This window comes from Haemaphysalis longicornis, unplaced genomic scaffold (assembly GCF_048455015.1).
Source record: "Haemaphysalis longicornis isolate Haplotype H1 unplaced genomic scaffold, Haemaphysalis longicornis Haplotype H1 scaffold_1, whole genome shotgun sequence".
NCBI lineage: Eukaryota > Metazoa > Arthropoda > Arachnida > Ixodida > Ixodidae > Haemaphysalis > Haemaphysalis longicornis.
The window spans coordinates 480,517,023-480,536,815 of record NW_027526203.1 but is presented as its reverse complement, the minus strand read 5'-3'; the positions used below and the strand labels follow the sequence as shown (position 1 = coordinate 480,536,815).

The 19,793-nt window shown below is 47.6% G+C and overlaps 1 protein-coding gene across 6 annotated transcripts in view; it reads left to right on the top strand.

Annotated features, from left to right (window-relative positions):
* Positions 1–19,793, top strand: part of LOC144156338 (heat shock 70 kDa protein 12A-like) — a 234,669-nt gene that overhangs the window by 202,763 nt on the left and 12,113 nt on the right. For 5 of the 6 annotated variants that reach the window (XM_077688328.1, XM_077688330.1, XM_077688332.1 and 2 more), the window contains 6 exons: positions 279–454; positions 1,390–1,611; positions 3,599–3,782; positions 5,247–5,303; positions 10,992–11,329; positions 15,970–16,233. In XM_077688328.1, the coding sequence (XP_077544454.1) occupies positions 279–454; positions 1,390–1,611; positions 3,599–3,782; positions 5,247–5,303; positions 10,992–11,329; positions 15,970–16,233 (1,241 nt within the window). The remainder of the gene's footprint in view (positions 1–278; positions 455–1,389; positions 1,612–3,598; positions 3,783–5,246; positions 5,304–10,991; positions 11,330–15,969; positions 16,234–19,793) is intronic. The other variant, XM_077688331.1, reaches the window with a different exon arrangement.

Below are 19,793 nucleotides of genomic sequence, written 5' to 3'. Positions count from 1 at the left end.
TTTTGTCATGCGCTCGCAAACTGAGTGTTTCCCTTTTTCTGTAAGTTTGAAGTATATACCGTGTGTGGGGTTTGCGTTCATTCAATTTGATCCTCAGCACCTCCCTCCTGCCTCCCGCAATTTGGTGGAACATGCAGGTATGTACATGTTCGCGTGTTTGAGATATCGGTGCTCGTAACGAGAATTACATACGTTCGGCCCCCATGCGTCCCTCCTCGTAGCCGGAGCACGAGCGAATAGAAACTTCGGCCACGGGAACCACAGCTGCCGTTGCGCAGGTGGCGACCCGGGCGTGGTGAACCAGAAGACGCCGACCACGCTGCTGCTGAACCCGGACGGAGAGTTCCATTCGTTCGGCTTCACGGCGCGCGACGTCTACCACGACCTCGACGCGCAAGAAGCGAAGCGCTGGATGTTCTTTGAGAAGTTCAAGATGACGCTCCACAGCAACGAGGTATGCGCGCCTGCGAGCTTTTTGCAAGCTTCCGGATGAGGCAACGATATGGCAACATATATCGGTGGGACTGCTATGAGAAATTCATTAGCACAGCTTCCAACTGGTAAGTTGTGAACACTGCTAAAAGGAATATTTTACTCCTCAGTGGTATGTGTTTCTCGTGCTTGCGCTTCTACCCAGGAAATACCATGCGCTTTCATTTGGTAAAAATTCACACTCGGCGCATCTCCCTGCCTCGTAACGAGTATAGCCGATAGACGCTGTAGGCGGCGGCATTGGTCGGCGTCCTCCGGGCTCCATGTGCGCTAGCCGTGCCGTTCGTTGCCTTAACTGCCGACCAGTCACAACGCTATATTGAAGCGACGCTTTCTTTGTCCCACTGATGGCGACTGTCCCGTCAACAAAACGCACTGCCGGAAAGTCAACTTTACCCAATGGGCTTCACAAAACGATGAGGATGATAAGTGAAGGCACATCAAGCGCCTCAAGAAAAAAATGCGTCCTGTGGTCGGAATCGAACCTTCATGAGTCGACGTCCGATTGCGCCATTCCGAAACGGTCGAATCAGTTTGAATTTTGCGCTCTGACTTTGGCTGATGGTGCATGGCAGAAAGAACCACCTTTTTTTCTTAATAAAGGGGCTATGATCTCTATAGTAGCAAAGCCTCTGCGCTAGCCATGTGCAGTGCGTTGGGTGGCTGATTCGAGCTCCTATCGACTTTGCTGGGCTTCCGCTGGGCTTTACTTATACTGCTAGCCATGGAAAGAATTGTGTATCGGTTCAGCCATTCCGTGAATGGGATCGATTTAGTCGCTTGACGCAGTGTGCGTGTTTGCCTTCAGTCGGTGCTCACCTTTCGTAAAGCGAATCGAACCAGCCCGACGAATAAGGAGCGAAAAAGAAACAACTGTTCCCGATCGGTTGCCTGCAGAACCTGAGCCGAGCCACGGAGATCCGCGCGGCCAACGGGCGGCCCATGCCGGCACTGACGGTGTTCGCGCACGCCCTGCGCTACTTCCGCGACCAGGCGCTGAAGGAGCTGAGCGAGCAGTCGGCCACCACCATCCTGCCGGACGACGTGCGCTGGGTGGTCACTGTGCCGGCCATCTGGCGCCAGCCGGCCAAGCAGTTCATGCGCGCCGCTGCATATAAGGTAATCTTTCGCCAATAGCGCCGTCTATTCCATTCGCAGCGCACCTCTACCGTTCCGAATATTCAAAGTTTTTTTTAGGATATTGGAATATTACGAACAATAAAGGAACAAAACCTTGTTTGTCCGCAAGTCAAGCTTCACTTTTCCAACTCCACTGCGCGGCTCTCGTCGTTCCTGTTTTGTCGTCATGGCGGGAAGGCAATGCTTTCTTTTGCATAACGTCGCAGCGCGGTGGAAAAGAGCGCAGAGAGGAACTTTGTTTTGGAGAATGACATTCATGCGGCGCTTGTGGCCAGTGGCATCTAAGGCCCCTAAAATAGCTTAGTGGCATCCACTCACCAGCCACCTTCCACAACCCTGTCGACTGACCGGTCCCTGCACAAAACAAACACAAAACAAACGCAAGAATTAAATGTAGCAGAATTCCTGCGGAGCACGTATGTTTCTTTTAAACATTATTTAACAAGTTCGCTCATTATAACTAGCGGTAAGCGCAGTTTCGATTGCGGCCAATTTTTTTTTTTGCCTATAGCTGTTACGCCAGCAAAGCCAGCAGATCCATTCGTGTGAACGCGATAGCTATTAATCGTCCCTTTTTCTGTCGGCATGTGTGTACCAACCAGTGTGCGGCAAAAGTCCGAGATTACTGGCGCAATCGGCGCATGCGTGACCTGTCCCATATTTAGTGTTATACTTGCCACCATGCTGCATATTCGCGCAAGTATTTTCTGCGACTCTTCCTGGACTTGTTAGGTGGCCCGTCTGCGCATGCGTCTTGTGCAACGCGCTCTTCAGCGTCACAGGGACACGGGAGGGAAACAAGAGACAGAAAATAATGGCAGTTTTAATTATTTATTTTTAGACATACAAAGCACCGTTTTTCATCAAAGAAAAGCAGAAAAACACTCTAAAAGTGTAGACCCTCAGTTGTACCAGAAAAACAACACTCAGCCTTTGGTGCCCCTTCAAAGGACAGGGTGACAGAAAGTCGTGTTGAAGCAGCAAAAGTGAGCTGTCGTGAACATACTGAACTCTACACGCACCCAATCAAGCGGAAACGAAGTGGCTATTGATGTTGTCATGCTGTTGATGGTGGTAAGTAATATTCATTCTGCAAACGTTGTTTTCTATACGTGGCATTTTTGTATAGTGCTGCCATTGCATATATTCCAAACTGTATGCATTAAAATCACGCGAAAAGGTCTAAAATACGTTTTTCCTTAGTAATGATTGTTAGAATAAAACGGTCGACGAATACTTTTGTTTTGAAAGCGGAAATATTCTCCGAATTGGTGGCCAGACACATTTATCCGAGAAATGCGCAAAATTTAGGCGCTCGTAAAAGTTAGATCCCTTAATAGGTTCTAATTTTGCTAGGCACGCCTGGCAAGTATCAAAACATGAATCTGTGCTTTCAGCTGTGCAAGTGTAGTGCCATAGTTCACCTACAAAAACTACAAAAAAGTATCGCCCTTGTGAGAGCCTATAGTTCTTTCAAAAATTTGAAGCAAGCCACGAAAACTTGGATATGTGTACTCAGCCAAACGGCGATTGCCAAGATAGCTTACATGTGCAGAGAAGAGAGCAAAGAGAGCAAATGATTTCGTATAATCACGAGTATACCTCTGGTCACGGTAGGTTAATTGCTCATTGAAGCAACGTGATTCCACGTGCAATCACAGAGTTCTGGAAGGCCAAGCTCTGTAAAGGCAGAAGCGCACATCTGGTGTCGCATTGTAGCTGCACCTATTCAAGCTTGGGAGAGGATCGATCATCTCGGGTACGTGGGCGTCAGGCTTCGCTTATGTAGGATTAAAACAGCGCAAGGGACAAATAGGCGCAAGAGTGCACCTCGCCCAGCTTCGCCCTCTCCTTCGCTTATTTGCTACGGTCACGGCACAAGGTTGCTGCGCTGTTGTTTCTACTGCCGACAAGAGAGCAGAATATTCAGTAGCACACGACATTGCCCCTGCGGCCGTCTATGCAGGCCGGCATCGGGTGCCCGGACTTCCCGGAGCAGCTGATCATCGCCTTGGAGCCCGAGGCCGCCTCCGTGTACTGCCGCAAGCTGCGCATGCACCAGCTGGTGCCAGAGGCTCCCGCGCGTGTGCCTCTGTTCCGCGACTCAGTGCCGGAGCCCAACAACGAGCCCGCGGTCGACGAAAGGCCAGGTTCGACACGTGCGGGGCAACAGCTGGCCGATGCCTTGGGCTAGACAATGGCACGGAATTTGTGGAGGCAACCAACGCTAGTCTGGCGAGCATGGGGCGCAATTCTGAGTTGTGTCCGTTTCGAAAATGTCCATTTCGCGTCCATTTCAACCGTGACGTTGTTGCACTTGCGAAGCGTCTGACCAATGACATGCGCAGAAACCGACGCCCCGCCTCCCTTGCGCTGCGTCCAGCCGGTCGTCTGCATTCAGCCACGCAGGGATCGCTCCAACTGGACACTTTGAAACGGGCATGAAATGGACAGAACTGAGTCTGATTCCGCCCCAGATCTGCGTGCCCAGTGCTCGGCCGCGAATCCATTCAACGAAAACTCGTCACGACCTTATTCACTCTGCGCCGTCCTGCGAAGCGGGTCCCGCGAGGCGCCCGTTCCGTTTTCCCTAAAACCTAAACGGAAGAGAGGCCAAAGTCACCCGAGCGCAAGAGTTTGCAGGAGTTTAGTTTGCAGGACGTGCTTTGCAGGAGCCGTTTTGCAGGACGGGAATATCTATAGACGATAGATGCGGAGTTGTCAACGCTGTCAGCGCTCAAGGCGAAAGTCATGGGGTCTCGGCGTCGAAGGAATTTGTATTCCAGGCATCGCCGCCCTCCGTGGGATTAAATGGTGGCATTTGCCGTTTTCCAGCAGACTACGACGCGAGGGCAGCTTCTCTTAAAACGCTGCGTTTGAGTGAATTTTTTTACGATCGGGAATGGAGGTTGCGTTTTATGCATGGGAGGATTAAAAAATTCAACATTTTGTGGTTAATGAGGTGGGGCCGTAATTACGTGAGTGTGCTCATCATGCGAGTAAATACTAACAAGCGAGTAAGTACTAATAATTATCGCAAATCCAACGTTCTCAAAACTTACCCAGTTAGACTCATTCTGCGGCCAAATCCTCACAGGCGCCTTTCTTTTCTATCATGCTCAACATTGGTGGAAAGGAGGACGACCAAGCACACGCGCAGCTCAAGGAAAAGACCATTTGGCGCTGCTACAATTGCCGCTTAAATTATGCATCTGCACACTGCCTGTTGCGTGCACCGCATCATGCATAGAACAAGTAGCTCCTTGCCTTCTACGTGCCAGTGTGTCCACTCCGTGTGCATCAACAGCGCTTCCTAGCATGCCACACGCTTGTTTTCGCCACGCTTCGTGCACGATCAACCAGAGACCTTGGGTCGCGTGGTCGGGAGTTGACTCGTCCTCAACTCTGCAGAGGACAGCCTATGAGCTCTGTTGGAGGAGCCACTGCCATGGGCACCACAGTTTCTTCCTCCCCCACCCAATTTCTCTAGCTTACTGTAGAGCGCATTGTGTCCATGTTTTGTGTGTCATGCCTCTGTCCGTTGCTTCTGGCAGACTCCCGTTTGATGTTCCATGCACTGTGTGTGAATGTTGTCGCCTCTTCCCCCTTTGCAGACATGCACTTCCTACCTCCCATGCGCTCGGAAGTTATCGAGGATTACCTCTACGGAGGTAAATTCCCTCGCCACTTCCTCATACCATACTGCACGAATGCCTGCGCGCACTTGGCCTGCGAATGTTTCGCACTCCACTCTAGTGCGCGACTCTACAGAGAAAGTCATGACCTTTTTCTGGCTTTCTTTGCCCAGCACTGTTTTAACGTCTTGGCTTTAGCAATGCCACGTCACTTCTTTTTCTCTCTTTTCCATCTTCCTTCTGGGTCCATTATTCATGTGCACTCCTCCTCCACCCTTGCCCTAACATATCTTCTATCTCCTTTTCCAAACAACTTTTTTGAGTCCGTATTTGCGAGACAGTAGTTGTTACTGTTCCCCTTCTTTAAAGGGGCCATGAAAACAAAATACAACTTTGTTTAATTTGAAAGAACGAGGTTCCAGTACCTTATTCAGCTCCATTCCAGCCACGAAAGAGTTTTTAACCGAAAAAACGCGAGAAGTTCTGAGGAGTTTCAAATTTTGCGCTACAGTGACAGGAGTGACGCCATATGGGCTAGCACTGAAAACGTAATTTTTGAGTTCCTTAACTGCACGTTAACATCCAAGTGATGCGAGTAAACGGAATTAAAGGTCACACAACAATGTTCCAGTTACGTAGTTCGGTGGCCGTCAATCGCACAAACAAGATTATGTGACGTCATAGAAAAGTGGCCGGAAAGTGGCTAGGCAATCGCCACTGCTTCACATGTTTTCTTTAATATCTCCATTATTATTTTTTTAATTTGCGATAAAACTGGTGTCATTGTTGTCGGGACAAATCAGACTTCCTAATGAACCAAACTTTTATTTTGTCTTCATAGCCCCTGGATAAAGGATGGATAGTGGACGTAGGTGTCCAACTACGTGTGCAGCTAACTTCGCCGCTTTTTGAGCAATCAATTTGAAATTTGGGATGGTGTTTATAATATCTGTCTACTAACTGTGCGCTAAATTTCATATCGAAATAGTCAACTGTTCTTAAAATAAAATTCGCCAGTTATTTTAGTTGTTCTTCGCGGCTTAAGGAACCCTCTCAGAAATGTTTTTACAGGCACGAAGCTGAAACATTTTCTATTTGTGTTAAATACTTCAGGTTTTTTTTTTCTGAACCAATATTTGCATAGCATAAGATCAAATTTGAATCATTCTCGAAAGTGTGGATAAAAAATAAATTCATGAGACAACATATTTATTTTGGTTCAGGGTGTACGCCTGTATCTATCATTGAGAAACAACTCACAAAAAATTGTTTCATAAACCTGAATGGTTGAAGAGAAAATGTTCCTTCGGTAATTCGGAAATTGTGTTTTGAGAAGTGCCACTTCAAAGTTTCCGTTTCATTTTTTTTTTTTTCAAATTGTCGTTTCTGGCGCAGATTCAGAGAAAAGCGAGGCAGTGCTACTAGCACAGTGCACTTCTGTCGTGAAAGATCGCTCTAATCTGAAAAAAGAAACGAATTGCGTGAGCATAAACAGATAGACGGTCGACGAAACATAAACAAAAAACGTTTCGCACAGCAGCGCCATTGCGGCATGTACTGAACTACAGAAAAATTGAAGTAACTAAATGCTATATTTCTACGTACATACCAAAGTAAACGTTAATACGCGTTTTTAAAAAAACAAATACCCAGGGAAATACTACTGTCCCTCCCAATAACTTGCAGTGACTAGGCGGGGCCACATGGGGGCGTGTTTGGCGCCATTTTTAAATGACTTCAGGTGCGCATCGGAGGATGCTACTTTGTGGGGAATTTTTAAAGAATGGTAGCATATTTTGGCACCATAATAAAATATTCCATTTTTTCGTCGCTTTTGCCTCCATCCGCCTTAACAATGTACACACTAAACTTTTTTACACCCTTTTTGGCCGAAAAGGGTGTAAAAATCTTGTCCCATGGCTAACACCCTTAAAAGGTGTTTTGGCAAAAAAAAAGTGTACGGATGAAAAAAGGGCGTTGATCTCAACACCCTTAAAGGGTGTTGAGGATGCTCAACACCCTAAAAAAAGGGTGTTGAGCATCCGGCAAGCGCAGTGGCAATGTGAATCGGCGAAGCGCGCAGCATTCAACACAAGCATCCAATACGCACAAGTTACAGTTGGCACACAAAGGAATTCAGTAAGAAAACCAACGGGATGCAAACGGTACAGGGAGACCACACTTACTTAGTAGTACATGTGCTGTTCTTGACTTTATATCCAGCAGAGGAAAAAACCCCAATCGAATCGGTGGGCTTGCCGCGAAAAACAGATATTTTAGCGCTAAGTTTTGAAGTATGGATTTTACTATGAGACTACACAAATCAACATGCAGATTTCCAAAAGCTTTTTAATTACGACGTGGTTTTTGTGTTTCATTACTTATAGAATTTTATTAAATACCAAACAAATCTTCCCCGCCACCTCAACACCCTTCAAAAAGGGTGTTCACTATTTCAACACCCTTTTTCCCAGAAGGGCGTAAAGCTACAAATTAGGGTGTTCGAAACTAAAAAAAAGGGCGTAAAGAAACAGGGTGTAAGAAAAGACCGACAACTAAGACAAAATGTGAAGAGACCTCCAACTTTGGAGGCCTTTTGTACCTGTTTACATGGATGGACAGAACATTTTCTATAAGCGGTGGGTGTTTTGTACCTCACCATGTTTAAAGCAATATGAACTGGCATAGTCTATTACCAGTGGAGCTCTTTGAGCTTGAACTATTTTCTGGGGCGTTAGCAAAAAATACAAAGAAAAAGAACTGCTGCACTCGTAAATGGTGCACCACCGCAGATAGGGTATTATAACATTGAAGCCGCGGCTTTCGAGCTTGTTAGAGTGTGAGGACAAGGGGCGCATGTGTATGCGCACCTCTTACTATACCATTTCAAAGGTACTAGTTTTTTTGGATTCTAAAAGGCAAAAAAAAATTGGCGAAGCTTGCAGTAGTGGTGCAAAGCTGGAGAAACAGCATAGCTGGGGGCCGACCTAGCTTGTTTCCCCTTGGATCCCTTGGCAGTGGGGGGGGGGGGGGGGGAGCGGGAGGGGGCAGACTGGAACAGCCTTGTAAAATCTGGTTAAACTTGGCCTCGCCCCTCAGCGGTCATCCTAGCTTATCAAGAACATTGCAAAGCTTAGTAAAAGCAAACATAACAAACCTTAGCAACACCGGAAGAAACTAGGTCGACTCCAAGCTTCGCTGTTCTTTCTTTGCAACTGAACACCTATTTCACACTGTTTCAACACCCTTCAGAAAGCCAAACGTGTTGCAGTCGGTAAACACCCTTTTCGCCGCACGACTATAGTCTTTTTTAATTTTGAAGGTTGAAATTTGTGTTTCACGTGCCAAAGCTAAAGTTGGGGAATGAGGTGCACCGCATATGGAAACGAACGATCATTGCATACTAGCAATTATTTTTTTTTGCGTTTGAAAACTTCTTGCGAGTAGAGGAGTATATGAGGGGATGTCTTGTTCTTTACAGTGCTATTATGCATCCAAGCATGGCCTTACTAAATGAAGAGCTGAACACCTTTTCCACACCCTTTCAACACCCTAAGAAAAACCAAGGGTGTTGAAGTTGATCAACACCCTTTTTTTCACACAAAGAGGGTGTAGAGCTAGGAAAAGGGTGTTGAGATTCAAGAAAGAGGGTGTAAAGGCCTCCCAACACCCTTTTTTCACCCTTGCTACACCCTTTTTTGGCTAAAAGGGTGTAAAAAAGTTTAGTGTGTATGATCTCCCTCACTGTCTTATGCCTTACAGCAGCGTGTCCGAAACGCATGCACTGAACCACCCTCAGCTCTCACCTCTTGGTCATCAAAAGGCAATCTAAACGGCGCTGCGATTTGTTTTGTTATGACCGCTATATTGTTACAATCGGAGTGGATATCTGCGCAAATATTATGAGTGCGGTTCTTGCCCCAAGCAAAGAGAGGGCGAAATAGCAGCTCACGGCACCCCGACTAAATCGCATCAACCCTCACTCACTGTGCATAAAGAAAAAGAAGGAAAAGGCAAGCGTCTATTTTGTGCTCGTAAACCAGCTCGTCTTTGAGACAAACTTTGCCGCAGAGTCCGCGATCGCTCACTCCTGCGTCTTCCTAAGCCAACAATGGTGGCCACACAGTACGCGCCGAAGTAGCGGCGAAAGACGCGCGATCGACTTACCTCAGATGTATACCGCCTCAAAACCCAGGAGCTCTCGTCTTTTTCGTGCTTCCTTCCACGCCCCTCGCAATAGCTTCACTGATATGTATTCTTTGCTACGTGAGGTTGTAGACGCACTTGTTGAGGCCAACAGCCTGTGGCGGCCGTTCATAAGCGGAAGCGACGAGGCAAACGTACCGGTTTTTATGCTTTCTACATTTTCTCGCAAGTGCAGCACTAAACAGACATGGCCAATAAGCTGACGTGCTCTTTACCATTAGAAACAATGGAGGGGACCGAGATATTAAAGTCTCTTCATCGGCTTTACGAGATACAGAAGTGCCCGATATATTATTTTTAAGACGACCTTTCTTAGGCTACCAAAACACGAAAGTTTTCGTCTGTCATTCGAATCAGCCAGAAATGTTACTAGTTAGCCTGCTTACTAGTGGGTTACTGACCCACTGGGAATTTTCGGGTATAACATTGCTGAGGGGATGGGGAGTATATGGGGGGGGGGAGGAGGGAACGAGATATACAGAGTGAGGGTAACAGCGGATGCAGAGCGAGAAGAGGATGAGAAAACAGGTGGCGGTAAGAGAGGAGGACTCGGAAGGGAATGCACTGAAATTTCGGTAATCATCGAAGTGCTTTAAATGAAACTGCTTGCAGTTGAAAGACCAGCTTTGTGTCTAGTGAATCGCAGCCATTACTTTTTGGTGATGGGGTCATCATTTTTTATATGTATGCCGACAATTTGGAAGTTTTAGAATATGGAAGGTTAAATATACATATAATGCTGCTTCGTGAACCACCCGTTAAATAGAATTTCGCCTGTTTGAATACCTGAATGGTAGCAAGTTTATACCTTTATCTATTTTATATTTTAAGGAATTACGCCCGAATAGTTTATGCAGAAGCCGCCATACCGTAATATATGGTGCACTATATGGTCAAATATATACATCTTCAAAATGTCAACTTCTAAGTGTTTGATGTTCTGACTCCCGAAATATGAACTGGGTAGCTGTTGAGTAGTTCACAAGATAACCACTGTTACTTTAAAATCTATTTGTTTACATGCATGTTGCAATTTTCAATGTTTTTTTATTTTTATTTTTCAATTCAGGAATGAATACAGGCTGTAGAATGATTTTTATGCTGGAACTCGGTAGGGGGGGAGGATATTTGAAAGTAAGATTGCTTCGAAGAACCAAAATTATTACAGAGACAATGAACATTAAAGTAAACTGCCTTTACCTGAATAATACTGACAGAGCCTCGGCCTTGTTAATGCACTCTTAAAAGAGGAGCAAACAAACCTTTCAAACTGTACTTGCTGCCCTATGATGAGCCAGGCCTGCGCAAAATTCACGTAGTAGTTGCATAGGATAGCTGGCATACTTTGGTTTTCTTGTTCTCCAGTGGAGTAATAATGGGCCACTGCTACAGCTGGACTTTAAGGTATTTCACAATTATACGAGAAAATTGCGGCTTGGCTTCCATGGCCAGTGACCGTGCGTGTAGCAGTATAAATGCACCGAAAAGGAGCTTTTCTCTGCACGTATCGCATCCCAGGCACCAAGTATATGGTGGTGGACTGCGGTGGCGGCACGGTGGACATCACGGTGCACGAACTGCACGACCAGCACGGCACCCTCAAGGAGCTGCACAAGGCGACGGGTGGGCCCTGCGGCTCGTTGGGCATCGACCGGGAGTTTGAGCGGCTGCTGCGCACCATCTTCGGCTCCGACTTCATTGACCAGTTCAAGCTCAAGCGGCCAGCCGCCTACGTCGACCTCATGGTGGCCTTTGAGGCGCGCAAGCGCAACGCAACGCCGGACAAGGACACGCCACTCAACATATCGCTGCCCTTCTCCTTCATCGACTACTACAAGAAGTGCAAAGGCACCACCGTGAGTACTGGGCCATCTCAGTGGTTATACCTACACCGGCAGCGCTGGTTCCCGTTTTCAATGTGCTGCTTACCTTTACTGGACACCGAGAACGTCATTAGCACAACGATTCATCCACTCTAGGTGTGAGTGTGGTATTGTGTCCTGCACGTGCGCTGCGAAGCACTAGCTACTGGCACTTGTAACCAGCTACGCACCAAAATAATTGCCTTCTATACCACCACAGACACTTTCTGAGCCCGTGGATTGATTTTAAATAGTGTAAGCAGGGGGCTAGGCAGGACTCAAGACACACACTTTTGTGCACAGAAATGACTGCACCTCGGGAACCGCAATTTACGACAGGCCCATCTTGTCATTCAAAGGCTGTTTGGAGCCAGGATGCAGCACGAGTGGCCTCACGAAACCTTCACTTTGCAGGCGTTACAAAGCTGGCTGGATCATGAATAAACCCTTACGCCTACTACCACGGACATAAGGCTGCAGGACTTTTGCAGCTTCAGCTTTGAAAGTTTTTTTTTAATTGCTGCTTGGTGGCCTAACCACTACTGCACGTCTACAGGTCACGCTCCGAGGTTTAATACACCATTTAGAAGCATAAATTGCATGTTGTGCCACTGGGGCCACAGACAGACAGACAGAAAGACATACAGACAAATAACTTTATTGAGGGACTATCCTAGGTGGCCGCTACGGGTCGTCGTCAGGTATTCGCTGGCCACACCCGCATAGGAGGTGAGAGACCTTGGTCTTCCGCCCTCTCGCAGGCCCTTTGGAAAGCCAGGAGTTGCTTGTGAGGATCGTTGCTCGATAGAGCGTTCGTCCGTTCGTCCTCAGTGTTGTAGTCCGTGGCCGTACGTAACGCCGGACATTGCCAGAGCATGTGTTTAAGATTGCAGCAAGCCTGTGCGCAGTTTAGACAATTGGGTTCGATGGAAGGCAGGATAAGGCTGAACCTTCTCCTTGTGGGAAACGTATTCGTCTGTAGCATTCGGAGAAACGATGTCCGAAAGCCATCCCACAGACTTGTCCCCGAAACCAGCTGTGTCTATTAAATACACCTATCCTATGTCGACCTTGAAACTGTCATTGCACCAAAGCACCACAGGAAATAGCCAGTGCAACTTGCCACTTTAGGAAAGAAGGCGCTCCACACAGTATCATTTACTCTTGAGTTCACTGATTTTTTCCACGCAAGATTGTTCACCATTGGTCCAACTTTCATTCTGTTTGCTGCAATTATTCTGCTTGATGTGGCAGAGATCTGTATTCATAAGATGCCTAGGTTTCGTAAAAGGCTAACTTTTCAGATGACTGGAACGAGGAATAAATACCGATGAACACAAGATTAGCGTAAGACAGTAGGAGGATCCAACAAATTCCAAAACTTTGTGTTGTGCTTCTCATGCAGTGCACACAGTCGAAGTTGATTCCCTGCATTAGCCGCTAAAGCAGCTGTCAGGTGCATAGCTAAGGAGGGGCTGTCGGCATAGAGTTTCATACAATAACAACTAGAGAGGAATCTGGCGCTGCGATCGTCCGCCGCAATGGGCGTGATGGGTAGTTCTGGACTCGGATTGGCACTCGATAGCTTCCAGAAGTTATTATCGATTGAATCGTGCATCCAGTTTTGTTTTAGTTTTGGACTTGCGTGAACGCATTTGCCTATGTTGGAAGAAGCGTTCAAATATACGCTTTTCCTTGAACTGAATGCCGCACACGCACTGACGCCGCTCAGGGTGGAAATGTTTTATAACCAGAATTGCGAATCGGGTGGGTTATCAATTCATTGCCCGCACAGTGAGCACGAAAACACAAATGATTAGGAGTTGCGGCGCTGCTCATTCGGCAGATCAATGCATTTTTGAAGCTGACGACCGTTGCGAACTGCTTGGAACAGGCCCACTTTTCGTGCGAACGCCGGCTCCTATACGGCGCAGACCAGCAGTACCAGGCTACCAGCGGCTGATGGGAACGGAGCTTGATGAATGGCGTTAATTCAGGCTAGAATAACTTCTCCAACGGTAATGGGTTTCTTTTTTTAGGAGCACAAAACTTTTCTTAATATTAAAAACTACAAGCGCCGAAACTTTTAACAAATAGTTTTTTTTTTTTTTTAAGAAGTCCGCGTCCCGCTGTAGTTGGCGGCAAATGGCAAACCTACTACGCAAACCTCCTCGACTCCGCGCCTGCTTTTCATTTAAACGCCCCGTATCATTTCACACTTCAGAAGGGAAAAGGTTTGGGCGTGGTGGTTCATAGTCACACAGAAAACAAGCGCAGTAAAAAACAGAGGACGAGGCGTGGAAAGGACAAGCATTTCGCACAAAAGCAGTTTTTGGTCACTAGCCTTCTTGTTCGCCATGTAATTTGTAAACAGCGAACCGAGCAATTAGAGTTTTTTTGTCAACAAACACAATTTGCGCAGCCATAGGCCCGTTTTTATCCTGCACAATCCGGTTCCAGAAATACCCATCATTCCCATCGAAGTTTAGCGCCGCCTCGGAGTTCGCGTTGACACTAGCGCCAGTTTCCCGTCTAGTTATTATTGTATAAAACTCTACGGCTGTCGGCCGTCGAACGCTGCCAAATAAATCCCCATCCCCTACTGCCGTGTGGACAGATGTTGCCTAAGAAGTCAAACACCCCCCCCCCCCCACCTTCCCCCCCCCCCATGTTATAAAAACCCCTCATAACACCATTAGTATGAAAATGACAGCTATGCCACCTGACGAAGAACTGTGATAAAATACTCCATACATTCTTGCATACAATGCATAGTCCAATACCCCCATCTGGTGTGAGCTACTATGTAGGTATGCAACATTTTGGTCAGGTTCATGAGAAGAAGAAAATAATTTTATTTCCACAAGGAGCTCTCAGGATAGTCGACAGGGCCATCTCTGTGCATTCAATCAGTGTTCTTTGAACTTCCGCGCAGAATACTCACAGACGACTCAGAATATGGGCTCAGATTTCTAGCAAAGTGCTGGCCAATCCCCCACTACAGGTATGTGCTGCTCTGTGGGTATAACTTTCCTAGAATAACTGTCAGTTATGCGCCGGCCTAGATGTTTGCCTGTGACGTCTGACAATGTGAACCAGTAGCCATAGCTTGACGTGCCATGAGCACAACGAGTTCATTTACCAATGAGTACAGGTTCACAACGTTTGACCTCACAGTGTGACGTTACGCCCAACGTCCTACGTCTATAGGCTTAACGTTAGGCAACCCTCAAGCTGAGCCTTACAACGTGCCAAGCAATGTCATGCTCATTGTACGTTGAGCAGCATACCGATTGATATTTACCTCAGAGCGTGATGTTAGGCCTCACATTGGGCCTTCGCATGTCCATGCTGCCACCTTCCTCTGATGCGCAACGACCTTAAAACTGGGAAACATGGGAGGCTTCACCAATGAAACTTTACAAATTAGACTTAATGAATATCCGGAAAAGCCGGCAGAGCAAGGGATAGTGCTTTCGCACAAAAACATGAAAATTAAACGAGCCCTACGCCAGCTAGGCGCTGGGGAATGTTCTTAACAAGTCACTGTTTCCTTAGCAGCACCATCTAAGGCGCAGCCAGTGGTTGTACATGGCACATTCTGCACAAGCTTACCTTTCTACTTCACATTGATGTAGCGCGCAGGAGTAAATTTTCAGATGGTCAAGGCACCACACCCTATTCAGCACACATGCTCACCATCTGCTTTAGACAGCTGCTGATGTCCTTTTTCGCTGCCGTATTTGCACCTTTTCTTGCTAAAAGTAGCCTTCGAATTTGCTTGCACGTTACGAACGGGCTCTAACCGAAATCGGCTTCAAAGCGGCCAGCAACTTTGCTATGTACAGAAACTCCTCCCAAACTCAATCTAATCCAAAACAATTCGTCAACATCCTGCGAGTAAATTTTGGCGCACCCATTCCTCAATGGGCATACCTTAGCCAGCTGTCGCAAATATATTTTCTGCTGCAAATTATATAGCACCTCTTTTCAGTCGTCATGTTACCACTATGAAGAGTCTATCACGCGCAAGGTAATTTTACTTGCTGAAAGCGGAAGAACCGAGCAGTGTCTTGAGGACTGGGCGTTCAAAAGACATTAGTGCACGATTGACGTAAGCAAAGCATGCAGAGCCACATTTTTAGGCAGGACTTTACCGACCCCAAGCACGGACGATTTTCAGAACTTGAAGACTCCCAGGTAAAAATTCATAAACTAGCACCGAATGAACTCGCGGCCCGTCACGTCTAAAATTAATGGCCAAGGCACTTGAAATCGCGAACATTTTCAATGTTCTTCGCTCCAGTTTTAATACCAGAAGGAGCTGGGTAAACAAGTCTATGAAGCACAACGAATTTTTGCTGCCACAGCTGCGTGCATGAAATAAAAAGTTTTCTGTCAGGTACGTGGTGTCATGTCTTCAACATCTGCGCAGTAGAATCGGCATCAAACTATTTTTTTCAAAATTTCCCAAGCAAACTTAGCTGCACGTTACGGCCCCGGACGTGAGCCCGCGGCTTGCCAGTTGACTCCGCGGCAGCATGCGCAATCGGCCTCGGCATGCAGAGGAGGCTGCAGCATGCAGGCGGCCATGCATGCCCGGCAGAGAGCCGACACTGTGGTGCCCACTGCAGGTGGAGCAGGCGATCAAGCGGCACGGCAGCAAGGAGGTGAAGTGGTCGTCGCAGGGCATGTTGCGCCTCGAGCCGGCCGCCATGCGCGAGCTCTTCCGGCCCACGCTGGCGCGCATCAAGGAGCACATCGGCGGGGTGCTCGGGGACCCCCGCCTCGGGGCCATCCACTACCTCTTCCTGGTGGGCGGCTTTGCAGAGTCGCAGCTGCTCCAGAAGGAGTTGCGCGAGGCCTTCTCGGCCCACACGAGGGTCATCATCCCCCAGGTACGCGTACACGCTGCACTTGTCCCCGTCGCTGTCTTTCACCCACCCTTCCAAACAGTGCCGCCAGGGCCCGCCTTACCTCATTTGGCGCCCTGGGCGAAGTGCTGCCAAGGCGATGGCAGTACCACGCGAGCGTAGAGCCATTTCTCGGCGTCCGCTCAAATCGCTGCAATAGTAAAATTGTGCGCCACACCTTCAGCATAAGGAATAAAATCATAAAAATGACAAAACCGTCCTATGACCTTCATGTTTTCATATAACAAGGTTTATATTGCCCCTGAAGGAATGTCTTCCCAGCAACGATGTTGTTCTTAGAGGTGAAGGCGAGTTTAATTAACATTTCATTGTAAGCTGGATTTTCCACATCATGCGCTGCGCGGTGAAGCATGTCTGTCTACGGAGGGAGTATGATTACAGAACACGGCTACAACTCTCGGTTCGTGGAAACTATCCCAAAATCAATTACATGACAATTAGCCGCTAAGACGGCTCTACCAATATGCGAAAGTTTATTTACGTTTAAAAAGTACATACTTCACAGTGAAGATGTTGTGGAATTCCCGTCTGCATGGGTTTCGACGGGAGGGAAACGGACAGCCCATGTTTGTCCGCTGGAATAAAACTCTAGTCCGTACAAGTTTCATTCACGTAATTGACTAGGAAGTATGCTCATTCACACATTGCAAACAAACGTGTTTTGTTTCGTGCATTCCGTGGACTGCGCCACAGAAAAAGCACATTGTCGCTCACGTTGAGGCTCGGCACCACGTCTTCGCTGGCCATCATTCTTCATAGGGCGGAAGGGCACTGAATTTCTTTTAAAGCGAAAACTCTCTCTGTGGGACCGATGACGTCCTGCCATGAAACTAATGCGTTTCCCCATAGACCGGTTGGCGGACCGAAAAGCTCTCATAAAAAAAAGGGTCCTAGGGCCTTACACAAGACGCCTTATAAGGCTCTTAAAAAATTCTCTTCCCAGCAATGCATTTGTGTTTAGAGGTGAAGCCGACTTTTAAACTATCCATGTAAGCTTGGTTTTTGAAAACTGGCTTCCCCACATTGCCTGTCCTGCAGTGAAGCGTGGCCATCTACAGGGAGAGTGTGATTACAGAAAACGGCTCTAACTCTTGTGTCATCCAAAGAATCCCGAAACAAATTACATGACAATTGATCGATAAGTCGACTTCTACATGCGTAAAGCCGGGTTTCTATTGTGTCAAAACGGTCTGTTGGAAATCGCGAAAAAGGTGGTACACATTTAGATCGTTCGCAGATGCGTTTACTTAGTGCGGAAAAAAAATCGTCGATTTCGCGTTTCTCTAGACACCACAAGCGCTGACTATCAACTGATCGCTCTGTTACAAGTTGAGGAAAATAAATAGGACACTTACAGGGAAAGATGCAACTAGCGCGTAAAAAGAGAGATGAGAAGGTTGCCCAGCCTGTCAAACCATTATTACGTCACTGAAATTCTTATTACGTCACTGAATTTATCGCCACATCCGCTTTTCTCTGACCTCCAAGAATGCGATTTCCTTTTGCGTGATCGCTATCGAGGGCACACTGACACAGTTATCACCACCTCTTTCAATCCTTGCAGCCTCAACAAGTTCCCTCGTGGTTTGGTTTCTGCTCTTAAAGATTACTGTTGCGTTTCCAAAACCGGGGGTGCGACCAGCACAGAGCAGGCAGTCACGTACGTGCTGTAGTCATGTTCTTTTAGCCGTTCATTTAAGCATGGGCCTGTCTGGCCTATATATTCCTTACCACGGGCCATAGGAATCCGGTAAACAACGCCTTTTTTGCATTCAGTGAATTTTTCCTTGTGCTTAGTACTGCACTTTTTTTTCCTTGCGTACAGGGTTGCTTCTTTTGCTTAGCTGGGATAATTTGTTTGGCGCCGAAAGTACGACGTTGACGTAAACACGCTGACATACAATATTTCCTTACATATCGCTGTGTCCGAATGCAAAAATAAATCAAGGAATGAACGTTTCAGTTATCTCATACGCAAAAAGCTTCGCGTTCACTTTCCTTTTGTTTTTCGACTTCAACGAACAGCTGATTACTCGGCAGACACATTTTGTTGAAGGGGCACTGACACAAAAATTTTGCATCTTGTTTTTTTGTTGTTGCAATAAGTAGCTAATGACCTATTTATCACGGGTGGAAACCTCATTTGCTTCAACGCGCGATGTTTGTTTGATTAGACGTTGTTAATGCGGCCAGTCGCAGTTTCGGTTTCAGCAGATGCCGCGAAAGGTGGGTCCGTCCACGTGTTCGTACAAAACCACACAGAGCTGCCATAGCACTGTCGATTCCGCGTCGGTGGCAGTTTCTGCGAATGTCCCTACGTACTGATCTCGTCAGACGTGATGCAGGCGCTGCGAGTGCAAATTGCTGCCGCGGCTAGGGAACGACGCGCGCTGGGAGCAACCGGCCGGTGCGCTGTGTTAGGCTTAACACCGCGGCGGATATTCGATTGCCGCTCTCGTAAGCGGTGCGGATGAGGTTTTTAATGCAATTCCCCATCGCATCATTAACTCCTTTCTCGTATGTGCTGCATTGCTTGGGACTTCAGTCACATTTCGTGCAGCGGTAACAAGCTGTCGCTCAAGCTACCTGCGCCACTTCGCGGCCGTGGCCGCCGCTTGCGCAGCGGCCGCAGGCGACCGTGCGGCTCGCTCAGTGCCCGTTTTGTGTCCCCCGCGCGTTTTCACATCCCGTGTAATAAAAAGCAATAAAAATAGAGTGCCTGAATCGCTGTAGAACTTAGGTCGCGACCATGCAGCTGCCCGATGAGCCAACGAAACCTTAGCGCCTCCGCGCCAACGCTCGGATTAGCTCTAGATCGGATCGTTCGTGGCTCGAGAGCACAAGTTCCGACCTCCGATCGGAGCGGCGAGCCAGCGATAAACGCCGGCATGCCGGCAGTGTGGAAGCGGCCAACACAAACTCGTGACGTGTTCGGATGTTGTTTATTTGCTCCACATCCAGGGAACGTCGATTGCGCGAGGTCCTCCGCTGGCTGCTCGGTTGCATTTCGCAGACTTTAAAATTGATTTTAAATGTGTTCTAGGCTGTATTTGTCGCTGATATTTTGCAGATGATGTATGTTTGTTCACACCAATCACACCAGTCTGTCTCCGAAGTTATCGCGCCTTCAAAATTTCGTGTCAGCATTAAAGGGACCCCGCAACACTTACCATCGACTACTCGGAATGTATTTTGGGGTAAAGTCTATTGTCCCAGCAATCTCCACCCTCAAGAATTATGCGACGAATTACGCGACGAAAGCTTCGCGCTCTCTCCCGGAGAGGGGGCGGCTCGCGGCGTTCTCTTCGGTGGCCTTGGATATATCATATGCCAAGGACTTTTCTCCGCAACGTGGAGGGGTCTATTTCCGGTCTATGGCCACAAAAAAGCAGGCATGGCTGCCTGCTGGTAAACGCGCGCTCAGGCTGGTAGGGCGTTTTTGAAGCAATAAATGTTTATTGTCGAGTGGTCTCGTTGAAAGGGGAGCATTGAATCCGTCACTCAAACTCCGCGCGCACTCAAAA